Here is a 24,621-nt window from a genome sequence, read left to right as displayed (position 1 = left end):
GAACTTGCTTTTAGGATGTGATTTGTTGGAAATGCGGGACTCAAAAGCACCGTAGGACCTTTTAGGTCCAACGCAAAATCGATTTAGCCATACAACATATCATGGCAAGAGAATGACTCTGTTACAGGGTCAAACTGTTGCTGTCATAAAACCTCTGTTAGCTATAATGGCAATGTTTCAAGTTGAAGTACCACTGGTTGTCACACACACACCAGGTGTGGCAAAATTATTCTCTGCATTTGACTCATCACTCGTAATCACCCCCTGGGAGGTGAGGGGAGCAGTGGGGAGCAACGGTGGCCACGCCCAGGAATACTTGTTGGTGATTTAACACCCAATTCCAACCCTTGAAGCTGAGTGCCAAGCAGTAATGGGTCCCACTTTTATTATAATCTTTGGTATGACTTGGCTGGGGTTTGAACTCACAACTAGAGATGTGCGATAATGGCTTTTTTTGCCGATATCCGCTTTTCCGATATTGTCCAACTCTTAATTACCGATTCCAATATCAATCGATATCGATATATACAGTCGTAGAATTAACACATTATTATGCCTAATTTTGTTGTGATGCCCCGCTGGATGCATTAATCAATGTAACAAGGTTTTCCAAAATAAATCAACTCAAGTTGCGGAAAAAAATGCCAACATGTCATTGCCATATTTATTGTTGAAGTCACAAAGTGCATTATTTTTTTTAACATGCCTCAAAATAGCAGCTTGGAATTTGGGAACTGCTCTCCCTGAGAGAGAATGAGGAGGTTGAGGTGGGGGGGTAGGTAGGTGGGGTTTATATTGTAGTGTCCTGGAAGAGTTAGTGCTGCAAGGGGTTCTAGGTATTTCTTCTGTTGTGTTTATGTTGTGTTACAGTGCGGATATTCTCCCGAAATGTGTTTGGGTTCACAGTGTGGCGCATATTTATAACAGTCTTAAAGTTGTTTATACGGCCACCCTCAGTGTAACCTTTATGGCTGTTGACCAAGTAATGCTTGCATTCACTTGTGTGAAAAGGCGTAGGCATTATGTGATTGGACCGGCACGCAAAGGCTATGCCTTTAAGGTTTATTGGGGCTTTGTACTTCTCCCTACGCCCGTGTACCGTCATACATTTTACTATTTGAAACAGATACCGATAATTTACGATATTACATTTTAAAGCATTTATCGGCCGATAATATGGGACATCTCTAGACATAAGTAAAGGAAATTAAATTTTGAATTACATTACCAATGAAAACAGAGGAACTACTGTTTGTGGTTTTTGTTGCACTGAAGCATATATTTGCAAAACTCTGTACAAATGATCTGTACTGCCACAGTTGACGATGTGGAATAACTCTCTTATACTGAACTCTTCACTCAGCACTTTTAGCGTTTGTGTGTGTGTGTGTGTGTGTGTGTGTGTGTGTGTGTGTGTGCTGTAACTACTTCCGAGGCTGACATAGGAAATGTTTGATGAAAGGTCTGTCAGGTTGAGCTTGACAAGCAGAACCTGAGCACTGCTAAAATAGCTTTAAAAACACTTATGGTGCTTTTTTTCTCCTTTTTTCTGGTGCCCATTTTGGCGTGAGGGTCGTGTGCGATATTAGAAGTGCAGTAGTTGTGTACATAACCATATGGGTTGTGTGTTATTGTTACTAAGCATCTGACAGCCACTATGTTACTGTGGATGAAGCACCGGTCTTGTTGGAAGTACTTGAAAGCAATACTTGAGTAAAGTACAAGTATCCAAGCAGAAAATGACTATGGTAGAAGTTGATGTCACCTTTTTGAAAATTACTTAAAAGGGACCTATTGTCAAGGCTGCCTTAATGCATGGGCTGACCTGAGCTTTAGCCCAGGGGCCCCACCCAATCAGGGCCCCCCAATTTTGACGGCGGAATGCAATGATGGGTGTTCATAGCTGTGAAACATATTATATATAAACATATTTACACACTCAAATAAAAGTAATATGGTCTCCTCTCTGGATAATATGGTCTCTGGGATGGTCTCCTGCTGGCCCCAGTATGGACTGGACTCTTACTATTATGTTAGATCAGGCCTGGGTAACTATTTTGACTTGGGGGCCACATTTAAAGAAAAAAATGTGATCTCTTTTTAGGGACACTAATACAAAACTTCACAACGATGTCTGATTGAATGCTAAAAACGTTATGACAGACAGCCTTAAAAAACTTAATGGAATTTTACATTTTTCTTAGAAGGATAAAACACTGAATATTGACAAAATATGAATGTCACACCCCCTATCGATTGACATATTTTACAATCAAGTGAAACACAAAAAAAATGCAACAAACCGTGAAATATGAACGCGAAGGGTACAAAATAAACCCACCTACAATGTGAAATATTGCTAAGCTTTAGAACTTTGTTGTAAAAAGCTCCTTCCGCGTCTGTGGAAACGCTTCCCACCCACACTGCTAGGTGCCTGGTCTGAGCTGCTGTGACGTAGATGACCATAATAACTAATTAGATGACCATAGTAACTGGTATATCATCCATAAGCGCAGATTCCAACAATTGAAATACCTTGTATAGTTCAAGACTTACGGTCTTTAGAAAACAACTAATGGCAGTTACACTTTCCATCTTAAAGATCTAAAAAAATATTTGGGAATGTCCAGCGGGCCAGATTGAAAAGCTTAACGGGCCCCATGTGTTAAAGTTAAAGTTAAAGTACCAATGATTGTCACACACACATTAGGTGTGGTGAAATTTGTCCACTGCATTTGACCCATCCCCTTGACTACCCCCGGAAGTGAGGGGAGCAGTGGGCAGCAGCGGTCCCGCGCCCGGGAATCATTTATGGCGATTTAATCCACAATTCCAACCCTTGATGCCGAGTGTCAAGCAGGGAGGCAATGGGTCCCATTTTTATAGTCTTTGGTATGACTCGGCCTACCGATCTCAGGGCAGACACTCTAACCACTAGGCCACTGAGTAGGTCTATGTGGCCCTCGGGCCTTAATTTGCCCAGGTCTGTGTTAGATCTACTATGGAGTGGACTCTCACTATAATGTTAAGAGCCACTATGGACCCGATTTTCACAATATTATGTCAGACCCACTTGACGTCCATTGCATCCGGTCTACCCTGGGGGGGTTACCCACATTTGCGGTCCTCTCCAAGGTTTCTCATAGTCATTCTCATCGACGTCCCACTGGGTTGTGAGTTTTTCCTTGACCTTATGTGGGTGCTGAACCGCGGATGTCGTTGTGGCTTGTGCAGCCCTTTGAGACACTTGTGATTTATGGCTATATAAATAAACATTGATTGATTGAGTGATTGAATATGGCTCTCAAGTAGCCAGAACAATATTATTAAATAAAATATTTATTCTGCCACGAAAATATTTTGTGTGGCTATTTATCATATTTCATTTGATAAATAAAGCTTGTTTACAAGTGTGTATGAGAACTTTTTGAGCACATTCAACAATACTGTGATAATACTAACTGTGATAATTTTGCTGACAATAACCCATCCATCCATCCATCATCTACCGCTTTTCCCATAACCGTGACATGAAATGTCCATATCAGTACATCCTTAGTACTTCACAACACTGCAAAAAAACTAGAATTGGCGTGTCTCAGCTGTAGGCACTCAGTAAAGAAAACTAGACTTTATTTGTCATTTCAAAGCTAAACAGAAAGAGCTTTTAAATGGCATGATGACAAACGTCCACTAAAGTGGACCTAAAAGGACATGACTGAAGACACTCTCCCCCACAACTCTTTCCTGCCCCCACGCTAACATGTGTCTGTCTCATCCTCTGCCTTGTCCATCCATTAGAGGTTCAAGCCTGCCAAAGAAGCGTCGCCTCCTGTTGGCACATATAACGACCCGTGGTGTGCCCTGCAGACACTACACGGCACAACGGGACCGGGCAAAAGCCCTTTTGGCGTCACAGCAGCGCGCTTTCCTTCCAACCGCAACAAAGGCTTCACACCAGGTCGGTTTGTGTTTGATTTACTTGTTTCTATCAGGTCGAGGGGCCCCAATTAAAAGCTAAATTAAAAATGGTGAGCATTTCCCATATGTTTTTACTGTCAAATCAAGTAAAATGCATAATAAAATTAGATAAAAATGTATACAATTTGCCAGGTTCAAACAATGAGGACATTTATTGAACAGACAAGAAGCAAGGAATCATGCAGAGACATAGTTCAATTTAGCTCATGAGGAGACACGTGTTTTGGGCCGTATTCTAGTTACTGATCCAAACTACGTTCTAAAAGTCCAGCCTGCGTGCTTCCTCTATTTATTTTGAAGGTCCCTGTTACATCACTGAAGCTGTCGCTAAGGGAAGGGGGTAATCTCGACAACTCCATCCATCCGTTTCTACCGCTTATTCCCTTTTGGGGTTGCGTGGGGCGCTGGCGCCTATCCCAGCTCCAGTTAGACACGATATATGATTATAGAATAAATGAAAATGAGTTGACGCTGGTGATATCGCCTTGTCTCTGCTATGTCTGCGTCACGGCGGTGTTCGGCCTTGGCAATCAGCAGGCCGAGTCTGGACACAACACTGATAGAGAAGGCTGTCAATCTTTTCTACTATAAAGTAGTGTAAAGTTCCTACTTGTATCTGCCAGTATACTCGCCATGAAAGCGCTAAAATATACCGGTGTAATGACATTACTCTATTCACCGAAGGAACTTGAGCTTTTAGAGAGTTCTAGTCGGATGGTTTCTAACGGGGCACGTTTGCGGTGTTGTCGTTTCCGGATGAGGAGATGCAATCTTTTGGATTGCCAGGTTTGCACAGATACAAAAATCTAACTTGAGCACAATAGCTAATAACTATAGCAACGGACTTTAAGCATACTAAAGTTGTGTGATAACTATACACATAATTATTCTAAAAAAATTCCAACAATTTATTTTACACTGATTCTTAAGATTCCCTTATTTTGAATAAAGTTTCAAAATAAAGTGCTTTTGAACATAAAGTGAAGATAAAATGAAGAACTGTGCATAAACTATTTATTAAAAGTGTGTGTCTGTCAGTCAAATGCCCTTTTCTTAGGTCAGGGGCCCTTAAAGAGTTAAAAGAGTCAAGGTCATTACATTACTAGCATTATAATTCTCTCGCATTTGTTTGGCAGATTAAATTAAATAAAGAATACAATCCATCTACCCATTTTCTACCACTTGTCCTTTTTGGGATTGCAGGGGGTGCTGGAGCCTATCTCAGCTGCATTCGGGTGGAAGGCGGTGTACAATAAATAATAAAATAAGTTAAACAACATTGATAAATGTACATTTATTTTCCACTCAATTTGAAGGAACCCTACCCCCACAAAAACCTTCCAGGCCAGTAGTTCTCAAACGTTTTTCACCAAGTACCACCTCAGAAAACATTTGACTCTACGAGCACCACCATAATGACTAACATTAAAATGCAGTAGCGTAGTAGGCCTAAGTATTCATTAAAGGGGAACATTATCACCAGACCTATGTAAGTGTCAATATATACCTTGATGTTGCAGAAAAAAAACATATATTTTTTTAATCGATTTCCGAACTCTAAATGGGTGAATTTTGGCGAATTAAACGCCTTTTTATTTATCGCTGTCGGAGCGATGACGTCAGAACGTGACGTCATCTAGGGTAATAATACCGCCATTTTCGCAAACATATTACAAACACTGCGTCTCAGCTCTGTTATTTTCATTTTTTTTTACTATTTTCTGGAACCTTGGAGACATCATGTCTCGTCGGTGTGTTGTCGGGTGTAACAACACTAACAGGGAGGGATTCAAGTTGGACCACAGGCCAAAGATGCGAAAGTGGCAAGAAATTGGACGAAATTTGTTCAAAATACGAGGGTGTGGGGAAAGCCGACGAAATGGTCAATCGTTTGTTCCGCACACTTTACCGACGAAAGCTATGCTACTACAGAGATGGCAAGATTGTGTGGATATCCTGCGACACTCAAAGCAGAAGCATTTCCAACGATAAAGTCAAAGAAATCTGCCGCCAGACCCACATTGAATGTACCGGAGTGGCTGCACATTTTACCGGCGATGCTAAGGCAGACATGACACAGAGATGTATGGATAACCTGCAGATGCATTTCCAACGATAAAGTCAACGAAATCAAAAAGGTGAGTTTTGTTGATGTTATTGACTTATGTGCTAATCAGACATATTTGGTCACGGCATGACTGCCAGCTATTCGAGGCTAACATGTTATTTAGGCTAGCAGTATGTACATTTGAAACAATATTTGCGTCCAGCGTTTCCCTCCACCCACATTTAATGCCAAACAAACACTTACCAATCGACAGATTTAAGTTGATCCAGTGTCACAAGATGCAAAACTTCTGATCGTTTGGTCTGCACATTTTACCGGCGATGCTAAGGCAGACATGGCCGAATAGCGTCAATAGCTATTCGCTCAATAGCTTCAGTTTCTTTTTCAATTTCCTTTTCGCTATCTGCCTCCATACTCCAACCATCCGTTTCAATACATGCGTAATCTGTTGAATCGCTTAAGCCGCTGAAATCAGAGTCTGAATCCGAGCTAAAATCGCTATATCTTGCTGTGCTATCCGCCATTTTTGTTTGTATTGGCATCACTGGATGACGTCACAAGAAAATAGACGGTGGCTTCACACTTTAAAGCTTTTTTTAGGGATATTTCGGGATGAGTAAAATTTTGAAAAAAATTTTGAAAAATAAAATAAGCCACTGGGAACTGATTTTTATTTTTATTTTAACCCTTCTGAAATTGTGATAATGTTCCCCTTTAAAAACAAAGCAGGGTTTTTTTTTAATTTTTTTTTTACAAGTATATTTATTATTTTAGGCCACTGTAACATTACACACCATTTGAACAGTAACACTGTGTTTGAATATAAGAAGATAAAGCACTAGTCACTTGATAAATTAAGTGATAAATCACTTAATTACAGAATTTTCCGGACCAAAGGGCGCACCGGGTTATAAGGCACTGCCGTTGAATGGTCTATTTATGATATTTTTTCATATATAAGACGCATTAAAGGAGTCATATTATTATTATATATTTTTTTTCAAAATGTAAAACACTTCCGTGTGGTCTACATAACAGGTAATGGTGGTTCTATGGTTAAAATGTTGCATTGATTATGTTTTACAGATCATCTTCAAGCCGCTTTCTGACAGGCTCTTCCGGATACGCAGTTTTGTGGGCGGACTTATTTACGTGGCACATCTTCGTCAGCGTCTTCTCCCCGTCATCTTTGTTGTAACGGTGTAGCGTGCAAGGACGGTAGTGGAAGAAGTGTCAAAAGATGGAGCTAACCGTTTTAATGACATTCAGACTTTACTTCAATCAATAAGGGAGCAGCATCTCCTCATCCGGAAACCACAACACCGCAAATGTGTCCCATGAGAAACCATCCGACTGGAACTCTCTAGTAGTTCACTACACTGGTATGTTTTAGCTCTTTCATGGCAAGTACACTGACAAATATAAGTAAGAACTTTACACTACTTTATATTAGAAATGGCAACAGTGGAGGATGAATGTCCCATAACAAGAAGATAGACAAAAAGAAGAAGCTTATCGACTACGGCCTCGGTATGGACTACAAAGGCGGAGGCGTGCACATTTTCAGGACATACACAGATCCCAAATACAGATCAGCAGGTACCAGAAATTAAAAAAAGTTGATTTTGCATAACGGCAGATAATATGTCTTACATTATACACACACCATAATAATACTCCTATGTTTAATCCATCAAGCGGTGCGGCTTCACAGCTTACTAAAGTCATACTTAAACATTTTGATAGATTTTTTTTTAGCGCCATGTGTAATGTTTTCTATTTTTCAATGGAACATATAAAATGTTGGTGTTTTTTAATTGAGTCATATTGCCATCATAGTGCAGTCCACACGTATCTCTTATGTTTGACTGCCATCTACTGGTCACAACTATCATTACACCATGTACCATGGTAAGGGGTTATACTTGTATAGCGCTTTTCTGCCTTTTTTTTAAGGAACTCAAAGCGCTTTGACACTATTTCCACATTCACCCATTCACACACACACACACACACTGATGGCGGGAGCTGCCATGCAAGGCGCTGACCAGGACCCATCAGGAGCAAGGGTGAAGTGTCTTGCTCAAGTACACAAAGGACGTGACTATGATGGTAGAAAGTGGGGATTGAAACAGTAACCCACAGATTGCTGGCACGGCCACTCTCCCAACTTCGCCACGCCGTCCCCACCAAATTAAATTGCTTCAAGGTCGGTAAGCGAAACTAGAATTATTCCTGATATTATGCGCAATGTCGAGTTTTGAGAAAAAAAAAGATTTTAAGTGTGCCTCAAAGTCTGGAAAACACGGTAATTTAATAATGACTTTTTGAAAAAAATATTGGCATTAAATAAAAATATATGTTCTGTTAAGGGCCCACTGAAACCCACTACTACCGACCACGCTGTCTGATAGTTTATATATATCAATGATGAAATATTAACATTGCAACACATGCCAATACGGCCGCGTTAGTTGACTAAATTGCAATTTTAAATTTTGCGCCAAAGTATCCTGCTGAAACGTCGCGGTATGATGACGCGTGCGCGTGACGTCACGCATTGTAGAGGACATTTTGTTCCAGCACTGATCCCAGCTATAAGTTGTCTGTTTTCATCGCGTAATTCCACAGTATTCTGGACTTCTGTGTTGCTGAATCTTTTGCAATTTGTTCAATGAATAATGGAGACGTCAAAGAAGAAAGCTGTAGGTGGGAAGCGGTGTATTGCTGCCGCATTTAGCAACAAACATAACCGGTGTTTCATTGTTTACATTCCCGAAAGATGACGGTGAAGCTTTACTATGAAACAGAGCGGTCAAGCGAACACGGTTGGATTGGAACACACACACAAAGTACAGTGTATCATGCAGCGATCATTTCGAAAGATCGTGTTTCAAAGAGGGTCCCTTGCGAAGGGCAGAGATGGGCATCGCCACCACCCGTCGACTGGTGCTGAAGAAAGGTGCGGGGCCGACCTTCAGGTTGTACAGGTACGACCATATAATCTCACTAAAACACTAGTAACACAATAAGCAGATAAGGGATTTTCCAGAATTATCCTAGTAAATTTGTCTAATAACATCTGAATCGCTCCCACTGTATAGTCTTTTTTTTTGTAGTCCTTCACTCTCACTTTCCTCATCCACAAATCTTTCATCCTCGCTCAAATTAATGGGGATATCGTCGCGTTTTCGGTCCGAATCGCTCTCCTTGCTGGTGGCCATGACTATAAATAATGGTCAGATGTGAGAAGCTCCACAATCCATGACATCACGCACATATTGTCTGCTACTTCCGGTAAAGGCAAGGCTTTTTTATCAGCACCAAAATTTGCGAACTTTATCGTCGATGTTCTCTGCTAAATCCTTTCAGCAAAAATATGGCAATATCGCGAAATGATCAAGTATGACATATAGAATGGAACTGCTATCCCCGTTTGAATAAGAAAATCTCATTTCAGTAGGCCTTTAAACGGTAACACTGTAAGCTGTTTGTTATATGTTTTGGTTTGATAAATGAGCAACAGCCCATTTAAATAGCATTCAGTACTTTGGGGAAGATGTCCATCAGCATGGCACATTTTCACTTGCTTCATTACAAAAGTGCTCCAAATGTGTCAAATTGCATCTCTTTTGCACAGCCTCAGGTCACCTCAAACATTTTTTTTGAATCTGGTGCATCAAAAAAAAAAAAAAGAAGCTCATCATCTCTTTCTGCTGTAACTCCCTGCATATTTCCTTCCATCTGCGTCCAGGTCCCGGGTCGTACGACGTCTTTGCCTACGGTTTGGCCCAGGAGAGTTTTAAAAGGGCCTTTTTAGATCGAGCCAAGAAGGGAGGCTTTGGCTCCACCGCTAAACGCTGCAGCATCTGCTTCAATAAGGAATCGATACAAGGACCGAGTCCAGCAGAGTACGAGGTACTGAGGGATGATCAGTGGCTGGTTTGATCCCTTCATCTTTTTCTGTCCTCACCCGGTCCCGAAAGAAAACAACCTGCCGTCTGTATTTTCTACTCAATGTTCTCTCAGGCAGAAAAGCGTCCAGAGGAGCAGTACAAAAAGCAGTGCACGGCCGCATTCCGATCAGCCACACAGCGCCTCACGTCCTCACTTTTGCCAAAAGTAAGTTTCTTCTTGTTTTTCTCTTCTTTTTTTTGGTTTGGACTTCCAAAGTTAAAGCTACTGAAATCCTACTTAACAAAAAACGTCTTAAGAAGAAAGAAGCGCCGCATTGCATGCCAAATTTTGTAGGACTTTAATAAGAAGTGGGACATCACAGCAGTTGCATCTGACCTACTATCACACCAAGAATCCGGTTTCTCTCTTTTCTTTGACTGCTTCCTGACTTCTACGCCACTTACTTTTTAGTTCATTAGACTTTTTTTGCTACTTTTTCTTTCATCGCCCTTATTGCTTTTACTTCCAAGAACAGTCCTGCCTGTGTTCTCCTCCTCAAACTGAATGGGCTGGTCTTAAGTTGACTCTTTGATCAGCCATTTGTTTCCTTTTTTTTTTTGTAATGACTAGAGATGCCAAATGCCTTTCTAATTAGCATCGGGTCAAACAACATTGGCCGTAGAAAACTCCAGTTAAAGTTAAAGGCCTACTGAAACCCACTACTACCCACCACGCAGTCTGATAGTTTATACATCAATGATGAAATATTAACATTGCAACACATGCCAATACGGCCTTTTTAGTTTACTAAATTACAATTTTAAATTTCCCTGGAGTTTCGTCTTTGAAATGTTGTGTAATGATGACGTGTACGCAAGACGTCACGGGTTTTTAGGAAGTATGAGCGCTGCGCACACACACAGCTAAATGTTGTCTGCTTTAACGTCATAATTATACAGTTTTTTGGACATCTGTGTTGCTGAATCTTTTGCAATGTGTTCAATTAATATTGGAGAAGTCACAGTAGAAAGATGGAGTTGGGAAGCCTTAGCCTTTAGCCACATAAACACACGGTGATTCCTTGTTTAAAATTCCTGGAGGTGAAACTTTCCTATGGATCAGAGTGCGGTCAAGAGAACATGGATCCCGACCACATGTCAACCAACATGTTCCGGTGAGAAAATTGTGGTTAAAAAGTCAGTTCTTACCGGAGAAAAGCTGAGCTTGTGCCGTCCATAGCTGCCGTCGACTTCCTTGAGACACTGCGCGTCAAGACACCCGTGGAGACACCCTTCCGACTATCAGGTAATATTAAACTCACTAAAACACTAGCAACACAATAGAAAGATAAGGGATATCCCAGAAATAACCTAGTAAATGTGTCTAAAAAGATTGGAATCCGTCCCAATGCAATCGTGTTTTTTTTTTTTAACTTTATTTATTTATTTATTTATTTTTTTCTAGTCCGTCGCTATCAATATCCTCAAACACGAATCTTTCATCCTCGCTCAAAATAATGGGGAAATTGTCGTTTTCTCGGTCCGAATAGCACTTTTTGTTGGAGGCTCCCATTAAAAACAATGTGAATATGTGAGGAGCCATCAAACATGTGACGTCATCGTCTGCGACTTCCGGTAGAGGCAGGGCATTTCTCTTAGCACCGAAAGTTGCGAACTTTATCGTGGATGTTCTCTACTAAATCCTTTCAGCAAAAATATGGCAATATCGCGAAATGATCAAGTATGACACATAGAATGGACCTGCTATCCCCGTTTAAATAAGAAAATCTCATTTCAGTAGGCCTTTAAAGTAGCAATGATAATCTCACACACACACACCAGGTGTGGTGAAATTTGTCCTCTGCATTCGACCCATCCCCTTGATCACCCCCTGGGAGGTGAGGGGAGCAGTGGGCAGCAGCAGTGCCACGCGGGAATAATTTTTGGTGATTTAACCCCCAATTCCAACCCTTGATGCTGATTGCCAAGCAGGGAGGTGATGTGTCCCATTTTTATAGTCTTTGGTATGACTCGGCCGGGGTTTGAACCCACAACCTACCGATCTCAGGGCGGACACTCTAACCACTAGGCCACTGAGTAGGTCGACCTACTTGACGATTAATAACTCCACAAGATGGCAGTAGCTGCTTTTTAAGCACCATAAATGGTCAGAACCACCTCTACATCATACTTGCCAACCCTCTCAAATTTTCCGGGAGACTCCCGAATTTAGGTGCCTCTACCGAAAATCTTCCGGGACAACCATTCTCCCGATTTCCAGCCAGACCTGAGTGAGGACAGCCTGTCGTCACGTCCACTTTTCCTCCATCTAAACAGCGTGCCGGCCCAGTCACATTATAACATCTACGGCTTTTGGAGAGTGCACAACTGCACACACAACAATAAGGACACTATTACGTATGTCTCCGTTATTCATAGGTTTATCTATAACCAATAAAGTAGGCAGGCACGGAGCAATTTCCCAGCTTGTGTTTATTCCAGTCGGCTCGTTAATACACTGACACAAAACATCCGGAATCCCATCATGCATTGCTTCAATACTACGGCAAGTAGTAATGTCCAAAAAAAGATAGTGACAGAGAATAGAACGAGGATGGACAATTCAAGCGTAAACTTTCTCCTTTCCAGCAAATTAAATGTCACAGATCCTGCACATACCTATGCTCCTTCAAAGGCTGTGCTCCTGGCTGCAAAGCATTGCAATTTCAAATACAACAATAAGTAAAGAGGAGTGTTATGTGTGTGTATATGTGGAAATACACTGAAATTCAAGTATTTCTTTATATATATATATATATGTATATATATATATATATATATATATATATATATATATATATATATATATAAATATATACAGTGGGGAAAAAAAGTATTTAGTCAGCCACCGACTGTGCAAGTCCTCCCACTTAAAATGACCACAGAGGTCTGTAATTTGCATCATAGGCACACTTTAACTGTGAGAGACAGAATGTGAAAAAAAAATCCAGGAATTCACATTGTACGAATTTTAAATAATTTATTTGTAAATTATGGTGGAAAATAAGTATTTGGTCACTTCAAACAAGGAAGATCTCTGGCTCTCACAGACCTGTAACTTCTTCTTTAAGAAGCTCTTCTGTCTCTACTCGTTACCTGTATTAATGGAACCTGTTTGAACTCGTTATCCATATAAAAAACACCTGTCCACAGCCTCAAACAGTCAGACTCCAAACTCCACTATGGCTGAGACCAAAGAGCTGTCGAAGGACACCAGGAAAATAATTGTAGACCTGCACTAGACTGGGAAGAGTGAATCTACAATAGGCAAGCAGCTTGGTGTGAAAACATCTACTGTGGGAGCAATTATCAGAAAATGGAAGACATACAAGACCACTGATAATCTCCCTCGATCTGGGGCTCCACGCAAGATCTCATCCCGTGGGGTCAAAATGATAATGAGAACGGTGAGCTAAAATCCCAGAACCACACGGGGGGACCTGGTGAAAGACCTGCAGAGAGCTGGGACCAAAGTAACAAAGGTTAGCATCAGTAACACACAACGCCGACAGGGAATCAAATCCTGCGGTACCAGACGTGTCCCCCTGCTGAAGCCAGTGCATGTCCAGGCCCGTCTGAAGTTTGCCAGAGAGCACATGGATGATACAGCAGAGGATTGGGAGAATGTCATGTGGTCAGATGAAACCAAAATAGTACTTTTTGGTATAAACTCAACTCGTCGTGTTTGGAGGAAGAATAATACCTACTGTGAAGCATGGGGGTAGAAACATCATGCTTTGGGGCTGTTTTTCTGCTAAGGGGACAGGGCGACTGATCCGTGTTAAGGAAAGAATGAATGGGGCCATGTATTGTGAGATTTTGAGCCAAAACTTCCTTCCATTAGTGAGAGCTCTGAAGATGAAACGTGGCTGGGTCTTCCAGCATGACAATGATCCCAAACACACCACCCGGGCAACGAAGTAGTGGCTCCGTAAGAAGCATTTGAAAGTCCTGGAGTGGCCTAGCCAGTCTCCAGACCTCAACCCCATAGAAAATATGTGGAGGGAGTAGAAAGTATGTGTTGCTCGGCGCTAGCCCCAAAACATCACTGCTCTCGAGAAGATCTGCATAGAGGAATGGGCCAAAATACCAGCTACTGTGTGTGCAAACCTGGTAAAGACCTATAGTAATCGTTTGACCTCTGTTATTGCCAACAAAAGTTGAATTTTTGTTATTGATCAAATATTTCTTTTCCACCATAATTTACAAATAAATTCTTAAAAATTCCTACAATGTGAATTCCTGGATTTTTTTTCACATTCTGTCTCTCACAGTTGAAGTGTACCGATGATGAAAATTACACACCTCTGTCATCATTTTAAGTGGGAGAACTTGCACATCGGTGGCTGACTAAATACTTTTTTGCCACACTGTATATGTATATGTATATATATATATATATATATATATATATATATATATATATATATAAATAAATTAAATAAGTACTTGAATTTCAGTGAATTCTAACTATAAATATACTCCTCCCCCCTAAAACCCGCCCCTGCCCCCCCACAATTTCCCGAATTCGGAGGTCTCAAGGTTGGCAAGTATGCTCTACGTGTGCTTTAAAAATGCTTTTGGTGTGAAACTCTGTCACACTTGCTAGACTGTTCTTTACAATCAACTTATCAGCACTATTAATGCTGACTGAGCGTTTCACTATTCATTTTGAATTCAACAAACCAAATACACTCTCCATCGACACCAGGGGTGCACATTCCGTCGATCGTGAGCAACCGGTCGATGGCGTAGGGTGTGTCAGTTGATCCTCAGCCTGGCATTAAAAAAATAGACCTATCAATCTTCACCAAGACGTCACTTTCGTCACTTGATTGACACGGACGGCACCAGAGGGTCTTGTGAGATGACGCTGGCTGCTGTGAGCTCATTTTTAAGAAAAAATGACCGACAGGAAGGCAAGAAACACTTTTTATTTCGACACTCTCGCGCCGTACCTGCTGTCAAAACTCTAAAGACAGACTGCACAGTTCCTATTTTCACAATGAAAGTGCTGCTTCATCCTGCCTGCGCTAACAAAATAAGAGTCTCAGAAAGCTGGAGTGCACAAGCTGGCAAGCTACGGAAATACAATGTATTTCTTGTAAATACAATGTATTTCTTGTAAATACAATGTATTTCTTGTAATGTGTATGAAAACGAGTATGGAAGCTGTTGCAAAAAAATGGCAAAAAACATCCAATTTCATGTGGTATTGGACAGAAAGGAGGACTTTTTTTCTCCTCCACTTAAAATTGTGGACGTTCTCATCCCTACTGTCTGATTCCAATCAATGCAAGTCTTCGGAATCAGGTGATACATCAACTTAGACTCTTGTCTTCATGAAAGAAAGGACTCTATATGTGTTAAACATACCTGAAGTATCATTAAACACCTTTAACTTGTTAACAAAAACATATCTTTCATAAATAAATAAACATAAATTACATATACAGTATGAATGAGGTAGATCCGCTCGACTTGGTCAATAGAAAAGTAGCTCGCCTGCAGAAAAAGTTTGGGCACCCTTTATCTACACAATTGAAACATCCAGTACAATATCTGCATCTACAAAAAAACAATAAAATATTCAAAGAAAATGAAAAATAAACAAAGAAAGATTGTCTATCCGAAATGGAGCAGAAAAAGCAAAAGCTTCTATTGTCTTGCCCCATTGGTAATAGGCTACGGTCACACTGAGAGTTCGAATAGCCGGTTCTGATTTTTTTTAGCGGCTGATCACGTACAAAAAAAAAGAAGCGATTTCTAATGTGAATGCAATCTGACCCGCATGCGAACATGGCGTCATGACGTGTACACTGGAAATTAACCAACCTTACCAAATTGTTTTTTTCCCCCCTGAGACGATTAATTCTGTCGCACGTTTGCGACATGTTTTGAACTTGAAAGAACACGATTTTCGGACAGTCTTGCCTTTAGCCATGAACACTAAATAAGCTATTCAGAGGCCAGCAAGAACCACAATGAATTGCGTTTTCGCTTCACACTTTTGAGTCTTATAAGATAGATAGATATATAGATAGTACTTTATTCATTCCTTCAGGAGAGTTTTCTCAGGAAAATTAAAATTCCAGCAGCAGTGTACAGAGTTGAGATTGAATTTAAAAAGTAAAAAGTAAATATTGGGGGTATAACTGGAAACAAAATAGGAAAATATTACAATAAGAATACAAATAAGAAGCAACAATGAGAATAAAAACATAACAGTAAAATAAGAATATGACAATAGAAACTATTTTTGAGTGTATTAGTCCTGCACTTGGGATGAAGCAGTCTAGCACTGAACAGGCTCCTCTGGCTACTGATAACACTATGCAGAGGATGACTGGCAGCATCAAAGATGCTCACTAGTTTTTCCACAGTCCTCTTTTCTGCCACCATCACCAGTGAGTCACAAGAGAGGTACAGTACCTTTTCCTCCCCATGAAGTAAGTCTGCTCTGGCATTGTTTCTCAGGAAAGGTTGTTCTCTTTACAATTAAAACTTTCTCTAGTGCGGAGTCTGCTTGTCAATCCCGCCTCTTTTATGTACGGTACATACTCCTCGCCAAATAGTCTTTTTTTTTAATCCACCCCTCCTTTTTTGCAAAGCTGGTCTGTTGGCTTTTGGGGACTCATATTACATTAGCAAAATGAACCAAACTTGTCAAAAGCGGAAAGAAAATCCCACAAAAGGCACACATACTGACTAAAGCGTGAGTGGAGGGCCCCACCGCCGCTACAACAATGAGCCCTGTGTTTTGTCTGGCAGGCATGACTGAATAAAGCGTTTGCACACAGAGATATGGTTCGCACATGGAGGCTTACTTGACTCGATCTAAAAGTTTGTAAATCGAAAAGTCCACAAATAGCAGGGTTTGAACTCGAGGTTCCACTGTAAAGCCTTGCTGGCAGTAGTTAGCCACATGCCACTCTGCAGCCTAAGGGCTAGAACAAAGCGTGTCATCTGGCCATTAGACAGGAATAAGACGAGAGAGATGGAAGGATTAAGGTGCAACGCCTGTTATTTCATCTCTTTCATGTGCTGAAAGGCTTCACGTGGAGCACATTTTAGTTTGTTGGGAAGTGATGGCAATCAGAAATCTGAGAGCAGCACTGTGTTACTTTGACTCTCAGAAGCTGTCTACTGGCGACCCTTGAAGGCACCATGCACACCTGTTATCGGTCTTACTTTGATACCTTTCTCCCTTAAACATCCTTTTTTTTGCTATGTTCAAGCAAATCCATGTTGACTGAAGTGTTTTTCATTTGCATAATTAAAACTTTTGCCGTAAATGTCAAACGTTTTCATCATCCACGTCCGCTCTTTAGTGACTTTATGATTCTTTTATAGCATGCCGCATAATAAGGACCTCCTAGCGAGATACTCTGCAACCATGAAGCGATAACGTGATATTAAATTGGCAGAAAAAAAGGAAAATGTCACAGAAGAAGAAGCTGCAATGAATACGGTAAAATAGAAAAAAAAATCCTCATATTTGAGTTGCATGGGATGCCTTTTACAAGCATTGCATCTACTCACTTACCCCCTCTGGTGGCCGAAGACTCCATCATAACATGACAGCTACGATTGTGCCTAATTTAATAGAGAAAATTAACCAGTGGTGGGCCGTGTGTTTCCTACCTAGCAGGGTTTCCCACACATTCATTTATTTGTGGCGGCCCGCCACGAAAGAAATACGGCCGCCACAAATAGATTTCTCGGCTTTTGACTCGCTCGAGGGCTCATAAAAGCAATGGGACGCTCAGTGATTGGAGCTTGTAGTTACAACTCCGGTGCAGTAGGTGGGGGTAGCCTACTATGCATTGTAACTCCGCCAATTGCACTTAACTCACCTGGTGGGTCAGAAGAAGAAGAAGAAGATGACGACGACGAAGTAAAGAAATAACGGACTGACCGGATCAAAATACGAGGGTAAGACGTCTTGGCAGACAAGTTCAAAAGTGGTCTGAACCTGTGCAGTGTGCAGCACCGACTCAGATTTTCTTAATTTTTATTTTCGGGACCGGGGCAGACGCACGCAGTAACAGTCACCTGTTACCATACCGACGAGCTAACGTGTCCAGGTTATAACCCTGTTGTCAATAAACACACGTGGAGACGGTGCTTCAGATACTGCATTAATACTGAAAGCTAAATTGTGCAGTGTCCACTGCAGCATGTGAATGTAATGAACAGAATAACATCTGAGCCAACCAGCTGTTAAAATGTTGTCCAGGTTAATGTTTTAGCCATTAAAAGCCCTTTAAACAGGCATGTGATTTTTCCGTCTAAAGTCGGAATTCCGTCTTTTTTAATCTCGGGGGGGGGGGGGGGGGAAAAAAGTAAAATGTAAACGATGTCGGTTCTCGAGAGAAAGGACGCTTTCACTCAAATAAAAACAATTTTTATTTGAGTGTTTGTATATGCAAATATTTCATTTTTTTTGTTAAAGTTTTTGTTCTTATTTTTTACAATGAAAGACACGAGTGCTGGGAGCGTCCTGTCCGGTTTTGGTGACGTCATGTTAATCAACTTCCGGTTGTCGTTGCTACAGTATCGATCGATCGATCACTCTGTGTTGAGACTATGAAAATATTTTCTTCAAAGGGTGCTGTCTTTGGTAATTTTAGCATGTTAAATTGGTGAAAAACCAGGAGCTTCCCCCAGACCCCCGGAAATGTTTTCAGTTTTTTTCATTGAGGTCAAATCACATGTCTGTTTCAAGATTTCAACAGGTGGCTGACCTGTTCAAATGGGTGTAACTGCTACTGGTCACATAATGTGAAATAGCATTTAATTTTACATGTATGCAATGCCATTTAAATGTAATTATAGATAATAATGATAAAAAATAATGTGTAGTGTTGTAAATAGTCAACGGGAAGGATTTTAGTAAGATATAAGCCATGAGCACTACACAGCCAGAAAATAACCTAGGTAGGACAAGTAAAACTACGTAGCGTAGCTGCCAAATAACTAGCAAAACTTGGAATCGGACATGGATCGAGCAACATGAACTGTGGTATCGCATGAAAACAAGCAATGACGCCAGGCCGACTGACTGGCAAAGACAGGCTTAAATAAGGGTTTCTTGATTAGAGCAAGTGAGTGTCCCAAACACCAGAGGCAGGTGAAACTAATAAGTCGGCATGGTAACCAAAACAAACAAGGGTGCAAAAAACAGGAACTAATTGAGTCTTAAAACGAACAGAAAATACCAAATACATAATCCAGACCACAGATCATGGCATTGGAATGACAAGTGAGTATCCAATCTCAGTCTCGATAACATCAGGCTACTTAGATAGGCTACTGTCAACAACTTGTGATCTGATTGGCTATTGCGAGTGTCCATCAACTCTTATGTGTTCTCAAATTCATCCGCTAACGGTCCTGATGAGTATCCAATCACAGGATGCGTAAATGTCACGTTCAACGTGAGGCCAGCTAGAAGGCCTTACTTACAACAACTCGTGATTTGATTGGCTATCGCAAACTGTCTATTAACTGTATGTCCCTGTTCACTTACACACTGCAAAAACTGAAATCTAAGTAAGATGAAATATCTCAAATAAGGGTGATATTTGCTTATTTTCTGTCTGATAAGATAATTATTCTCACGAAGCAGATATTATGTTAGTGTTTTACTTGTTCGAAGTGTTTTGGTCCTAAATGGTCTCAGTAAGATATTACAGCTTGTAGCTGAGGCTTTATGACCTATATTGAGTAAAACATGCTTGAAACTAGAATATCAACTGATGCAAAGCTGTGTCATTAACAATCACAAGTATAAAACTATTTTTTTAAAGGAATCATTTCTTACTTCAGGCATGAAAAAAAAATCATGATGCCAAGCGCATATCATTATGTCAAAAAAAATGGCACTAGGACAAGCGGTAGAACATGGATGGATGGATGGATACTTATTTTAAGGTATTTTGGTGTTCATTGAGGTTAGCTAAATTTACTTGTTTTGGAAAGTCTTGACCAGCCAAAATTTCTTGTTCTATTGGAAGAATAATTTTGCAATTTTTGTATTTTTTTCCTTGCTTTTCAATGGTGACTTTTTACAGTGCAGTGCACAGACGCTCGCATTGTTTATTCTAAAGGCCTCGAGCAGAGTTGGTACAGCATAGCAACATAAGCTAGCTAAATTCTGATTGGATACAAACTAAAACTAAAACCAACAGCACTGGTACGAGAATAATGTGACATGAAGAGAATATGAATACTTTTAGATATTTAGGGAAAGGACAGCACGGTGGGCCAGGGGTTAGTGCATGTGTCTCACAATACGAAGGTCCTGAGTAGTCCTGAGTTTAATGCCGCGCTCGGGATCTTTCTGTGTGGAGTTTGCATGTTCTCTCCGTGACTGCTTGGGTTCTACTCCGGCTTCCTCCCACCTCCAAAAAACATGCACCTGGGGATAGGTTGATTGGCAACACTAAATGGTCCCTAGTGTGTGAATGTGAGTGTAATGTTGTCTTTCAATCTGTGTTGGCCCCGCGATGAGATGGCAACTTGTCCAGGGTGTACCCCGCCTTCCACTCGAATGCAGCTGAGATAGGCGCCAGCACCCTCTGCGACCCCAAAGGGACAAGCGGTAGAAAATGGATGGATGGAGGGAAAGTAAAATAATAAAAATAATTGTATCTTTAATTATGATCATGACTTCTGGCTATGTTAGACCAGCAAAGAAGACCTTGCTGGCCCTGATGACACAAAATTAAATGTGTTCATTTATTGAACACATTTAATGTTTCTACATTTTAGAATGTTTGCACAGTTAAATGTTTTATGATGCCTACAGTTTGACCCTAGAACAGATTACATCACTTCACATATGTAATGGAGGAAAAGGCGTTCCTATATTTGATCTTCTTTACAGTTTCTGTCTCCGCTATAGACAACAATTTCCTCCTCTTTACCTGTCACCTTCACTCTCTCCTCGTAATGGCCTCCCCCCACCTCCGCCGAGGTCGTGGGACACCCCGAGGCAGTGCCCGCAGACACAGAGTGAAGAATTTAATTTGGACCGATGTTCTCCCCCAAGGTGGTGGCATCGCTTCTCCCTTCTATAGATTAGTGACACATTGCACTGTCCCTCCAAGCGACAGGGCAGAGTTTTGACTCTCACCTCCTTTTTGGGACTTTTTAGCCACTTTTTCTTCATTTCTGTCTGTGTGATTTTCTTACGATGAGATGAATAAAGGGCCACATGGATTCCAACTGTAACTACATGAGAAAACTGAAGGCTTCTGAGTGGCAAAGACAAATGTTGGAGACTAAAACATCTCATTTGATCCCTAAGAAAATTCAACAGTATTTTTCAAGCTACTATTAAATGGCTTTTATATGTTCCAGGGTTAAACTGTCACCATCACATAACCTTTCAGTACTTGGAAATGTACAGGAAATAATGGTATTAACCGATAGATATATCTAAGAATAAAAAACCCCGTTTCCATATGAGTTGGGAAATTGTGTTAGATGTAAATATAAACGGAATACAATGATTTGCAAATCATTTTCAACCCATATTTAGCTGAATGAATACGCTACAAAGACAAAGTACTTGATGTTCAGACTGATAAACATTTTTTTTTTTTAGAATTTTAGAATTTGATGCCAGCAGCACGTGACAAAGAAGTTGGGAAAGGTGGCAATAAATACTGATTAAGTTGAGGAATGCTCGTCAAACACTTATTTGGAACATCCCACAGGTGTGCAGGCTAATTGGGAACAGGTGGGGTGCCATAATTGGGGATAAAAACATTTTCCCAAAAAATGCTCAGTCTTTCACAAGAAAAGATGGGGCGAGGTACACCCCTTAGTCCACAACTGCGTGAGCAAATTGTAAAACAGTTTAAGAACATCCATCCATCCATCCATTTCCTACCGCTTATTCCCTTTGGCGTTGCGGGGTGCGCTGGTGCCCATCTCAGCAACAATCGGGCGGAAGGCGGCGTACACCCTGGACAAGTCGCTGCCTCATCGCAGGGCCAACACAGATAGACGGACAACATTCACACTCACATTCACATACTAGGGGCCCTTTAGTGTCGCCAATCAACCTATCCCCAGGTGCATGTCTTTGGAAGTGGGAGGAAGCCGGAGTACCCGGAAGGAACCCACGCATTCACGGGGAGGACATGCAAACTCGACACAGAGAGATCCCGAGCCCGGGATTGAACCCCAGACTACACAGGACCTTCATATTGTGAGGCAGACGCACTAACCCCTCTTCCACCGTGAAGCCCAGTTTAAGAACAATTTTTCTCGAAGTGCAATTGCAAGAAATTTGGGGATTTCAACATCTACGGTCCATAATATCACCAAAAGGTTCATAGAATCTGGAGAAATCACTCCACGTAGGCGGCATGGCCGGAAACCAACATTGAATGACCGTGACCTTTGATCCCTCAGACGGCAAAGTATCAAAAACCGACATTGTCAAGTCAAAAAGAAAAAACACCACTGATTTGCAGAGCACACTCCAGGCCTGAAGGGGCAACAGTGAGAGCTGAGGGCTGAACATCTCCACCTGCTTCCACCAGATCGGCTTGATTCAGTTCATCTGTTCACCTGCTCAGAGCACATGCTCAAAATTTTGGAGCTTCATTCAGTCAACCCTTTTGACATGCTGCTAAGTGTGGACTCAGAAGACGCAACTAGTGAGAAAACCAAAGGAAAGAAGTGCTTGTTTGGACTGAGGGGAATGTTTAAAGAAAATAATTTCACAGGGGAAAATGTTTGAAGGAAATACTTTCACTGATGTTGACAAAAATTGTTTAGGTTGACTGAAAGTAAATTAAAAAAATTATCATTGATGTTTAAGTTTATTATTGGATTGTTTAAATTTAATTTCATTCTTATTATTGGAAATGTTTAAGTTTATTCTTAAACTTAGTCCCTATCAGTGGAAATTACTTTTGGTTGGATTGATTTAAAAGTAAAGCAAATAATGTATTTTGATGTATGTTTAAGAAACACTAATGTGTTTTTTTTCTGTTTGATTAAGGTTATCAACCTAATCGGCTATTTTAATCGGCTAATCAACTATCCACTAATCAACTATTCTGCTATTAAACTACAGACATTCGACTATTCATTCATTTCATCCATTCATTTACGCCGATAACCCAGTTTATTTGATTGCTTCAAATCAAACATCAATAACTCACAAGGAAAGAGAATTGAGTTGTCCCTTTGTGTCCTTCTTGAGTCCCACTGGACCTTTCAAGTTTGGGCACAGTTGCGAAAAAACCTGAAGAACTTGATGGTTGATAACCAGCAGCGTGGCAGTGAAGACGAGGATTAAGGGCCTGAAGTCAAAGAAGCTGCTGTCGCAAAGGGAGGTTTAACTTAAAACTGCACCATGGCAAGTGAAGCTCTTGGAAAAAAAGTCAAGCAACTGAAGCAAGAGAGGACCGTAGCCAAAAGTGTCTTCACCAAGCAAGCCAATTACCTCAGCAGGGCTGCAGGTACTATGATAAGGAAGGAACTACAAGAAGAGTTCTGCAAACTTTCCAATCTGGCGAGGGATGTCGGTGAAGCAAACGATAACTATAACACCGGCCTACTGGTGGACATCGAGGCGAAGTCTGATGAAGTTGAAGAAATTAAACTGAATATGCAGCAGCAAAAAGACATACAAAAAAACACAGAAGAGTGTGAAGCAAGACTGGATGAAGTCCAGAAAAAAGTTCAGCACGACCTTTGGTCCAGATATGGTCAGGACGAAATCAACTCTGCAATAATGAGGCAGGGTGCGCCAGAGAAGATCTCCGGGGAATGCCTGTGACTGCAATCAACAGAGACGGCTATGAGCTGCAGTGGATTGTAGTAAAATCATTGATCAAAGATGCAATCACAAGAATGACTGAGTGGGAAAGGTGGATCCCAGATGACCAGAGGACCAGAGGCCAAGGCTGGAAGGCAGAGTTAAGGACCTGAGGGCGCTCAGCAATGTCCTCGAGGCCAGGAGGGTCGAATTCCTAACGGCACAAAGAAGTGCAGAGGAAGGAAGAAAAGGAAGAGAACCGCAGCTCCAACCAACTCCACAGCCGGTGCTGAGAATCAAACCCACCAGTCTACCCAAGTTCTATGGATTCAAAAGGAACTTCCATCAATGGCGTAGCGACTGGGAGAAACTGCAAAGATAGGGAGAGCCGACCGGCTCCATTGAAGTGAAGAAGTTTCAGCTCCTGGACAGTGTTGAAGAGCGGATAAGCAGAGAACTACGCCTGTCAACATACAATGATGCGGAAGACATGTTCAGAGTGCTTGAAAACAGGTATGGCAACAAAACCACAATTGCCTTAGAAATAGTTGAAGAACTGGAGAAGATTCCTGCTTCAAAGTCAAACCAGCCAAGGAAAGTGATTGACTTAATCCAAAAGGTGGAAAAGGCACTGGATGACCTGACAGTGCTGGGAAACATCAGAGCCATCAACAACCCTCTTGTGATCAAGTCAATAGAGAGTAAGTTGCCGGACAACATAAAGAGGGACTGGCTCACTTTAATGGTCAACCCAAGAAGCAAAGTGACGGCAGACAATCACTTCGACAGCCTCTTAACATTCCTGAAGACCCAAGAAATCCTGGAGAAGT

The 24,621-nt window shown here is 41.2% G+C and overlaps 1 protein-coding gene across 1 annotated transcript in view; it reads left to right on the top strand.

Annotated features, from left to right (window-relative positions):
- Window positions 1–23,329, top strand: part of stpg2 (sperm-tail PG-rich repeat containing 2) — an 86,758-nt gene extending 63,429 nt beyond the window's left edge. Inside the window, exons 8-11 of the mRNA XM_061909103.1 lie at window positions 3,802–3,961; window positions 9,804–9,967; window positions 10,079–10,171; window positions 23,234–23,329. Of these exons, the coding sequence (XP_061765087.1) occupies window positions 3,802–3,961; window positions 9,804–9,967; window positions 10,079–10,171; window positions 23,234–23,329 (513 nt within the window). The remainder of the gene's footprint in view (window positions 1–3,801; window positions 3,962–9,803; window positions 9,968–10,078; window positions 10,172–23,233) is intronic.
- The last annotated feature ends 1,292 nt before the right edge of the window (window positions 23,330–24,621 follow it).

The sequence above is a fragment of the Nerophis ophidion genome, linkage group LG01, assembly GCF_033978795.1.
Source record: "Nerophis ophidion isolate RoL-2023_Sa linkage group LG01, RoL_Noph_v1.0, whole genome shotgun sequence".
Taxonomy (NCBI): Eukaryota; Metazoa; Chordata; class Actinopteri; order Syngnathiformes; family Syngnathidae; genus Nerophis; species Nerophis ophidion.
This window is presented reverse-complemented; position numbering and strand designations above follow the sequence as displayed.